Source organism: Halyomorpha halys, unplaced genomic scaffold (genome assembly GCF_000696795.3).
Source record: "Halyomorpha halys isolate HHAL.00 unplaced genomic scaffold, Hhal_1.1 Scaffold10.1, whole genome shotgun sequence".
Classification (NCBI taxonomy): Eukaryota; Metazoa; Arthropoda; class Insecta; order Hemiptera; family Pentatomidae; genus Halyomorpha; species Halyomorpha halys.
The window spans coordinates 1,345,642-1,347,307 of NW_027107501.1; the positions used below are offsets into that span (position 1 = coordinate 1,345,642).

General features: G+C 40.8%; 1 protein-coding gene across 1 annotated transcript in view; it reads right to left on the reverse strand.

Annotated features, from left to right (window-relative positions):
• LOC106678292 (autism susceptibility gene 2 protein) overlaps positions 1 to 1,666 on the reverse strand; it is a gene marked incomplete in the record, with an annotated part of 202,544 nt that overhangs the window by 18,761 nt on the left and 182,117 nt on the right. Inside the window, 2 exon segments of the mRNA XM_067045884.1 lie at positions 525 to 743; positions 1,344 to 1,510. Coding sequence (XP_066901985.1) covers positions 525 to 743; positions 1,344 to 1,510 — 386 coding nt within the window.

The window sequence follows — 1,666 nt, forward strand, 5'->3', positions numbered from 1 at the left end:
TCCGCCTTTATGGCTTCACTTTTCCTGTCAGCTTACCACCTACATTGTATCATCTCCTTCCTTCAAGAACTCAATCATGATCTTCAATTTCAAAGATAACAAGGAAGGTAAAATCAATCTATGCGCGAGCACGCAAGCTTAGAATTTATATTTTCATGAATAGTTCCTTTGATAACGCAAAAATGGAGCTCCAATATCGAAAATATCCTAATGTTCAAAATACATAGTTATAGTTCAAAGTACATAGAGGGCATAAACAGTATAATCATTAATAATATCCATGTTATTAAACCATGAATAGAGTATTATACGATAAAATTTATATCTATTAATTAATTATATGACCTTTGGTCATCTAGAAGATGTAACTATTATTGTATATTCAATATAAGAAATAAATTATACATTGCACTCTTGATGAATGAAATGCTGAAAGTAAATACAATTTAATTCTACAATCTATGTCTAAAAGAAGAGGAAAAATAACAAAGAAGAGATATGATGTAAAGACAAAGAGTACAAACCTGTGCAGCAGGAGGTAGGTAGGGGGTGGAATTGTAAGGTGCATAGAGCGGTGGGTGGTAAACGGGCGGCGGTGGTTGGTGTGAGCTGTGCTGAGGCGGGGGATGATAGCCTCCGAGGCCAGGGGGGTACATCGCCGGGGGCGGCTGCGGGGGATACGAGCTCACCACCGCCGCTGCGGGGCTCATCCTCTCCGTCTTCGGCCCCACTCCATTCCCAACCTAAAAGTCAACAAGTATTTTATAATTACAGTATAACTATATGTAATAGTAATATTATAGATCAAATAACCATCCTAAAAAACAACAATTGCCTTAAATACTCAATCTAAAAAACTGAGGGTCGTTGCCCGACAAGAGCTTTATCTCTGTACCAGTTCACTTGCGGGATTTAAAACGTAATCTGAAGTCAATGCCGGCCAACTTATTTCAACAGTTCTAAAAAATAAGCAGTTTTGCAGGCTATGTGATACATCTTACCTTCAAGGTTTACATGTGCAAGTTAATCATGAGGTGCTGAATCGCCTTAAAGTCTTCATCATGTCTTGGATCCATTGCTTGAACCCTTCCAAACGAACACAAATCTCACAGCCTCACTACACTGTGGTCTTTGTTCTTGATCATGTGTATTTCTTTAAAGGTCTTAAAATTATTTTTGGATTATCTGGATTTTCTATAGCGGTAGACCAGCTTTCAACTCCAGAGGTTGTTAAACAGAGAAGTACTATCCGTGGTTCTAAAATCTTATGGGCACATACAGACCTATCTCAGACTCACCTCCAACAAACACTATCTACAGTCTAGACAACTGCTGATACTTACAACAAGCTGGGACGGCGGAGGCTGCACAGCGATGGGGGGCGGTTGCTGGGGCTGGGGCGAGGGGGGCACGATGACCTTTTCCTCTTGCCGAGGGGGGCTGTGTCCGTTGACCGCCACCGCGGGGGCTGCGGGACCGCTTCCTCCACTCTCTCCATCTCCTCCATCCTCTGCAACATTAACACTCGATAAGGAACACATTCAACAGCAGTCAATAAGTAATACATTCAACAACAGTCAATAAGTAGTACGTTAAGTAACACTCAATAAGTACCACATTCAACAACAGTCAATAAGTAATAAATTCAACAACAGTCAATAAGTAA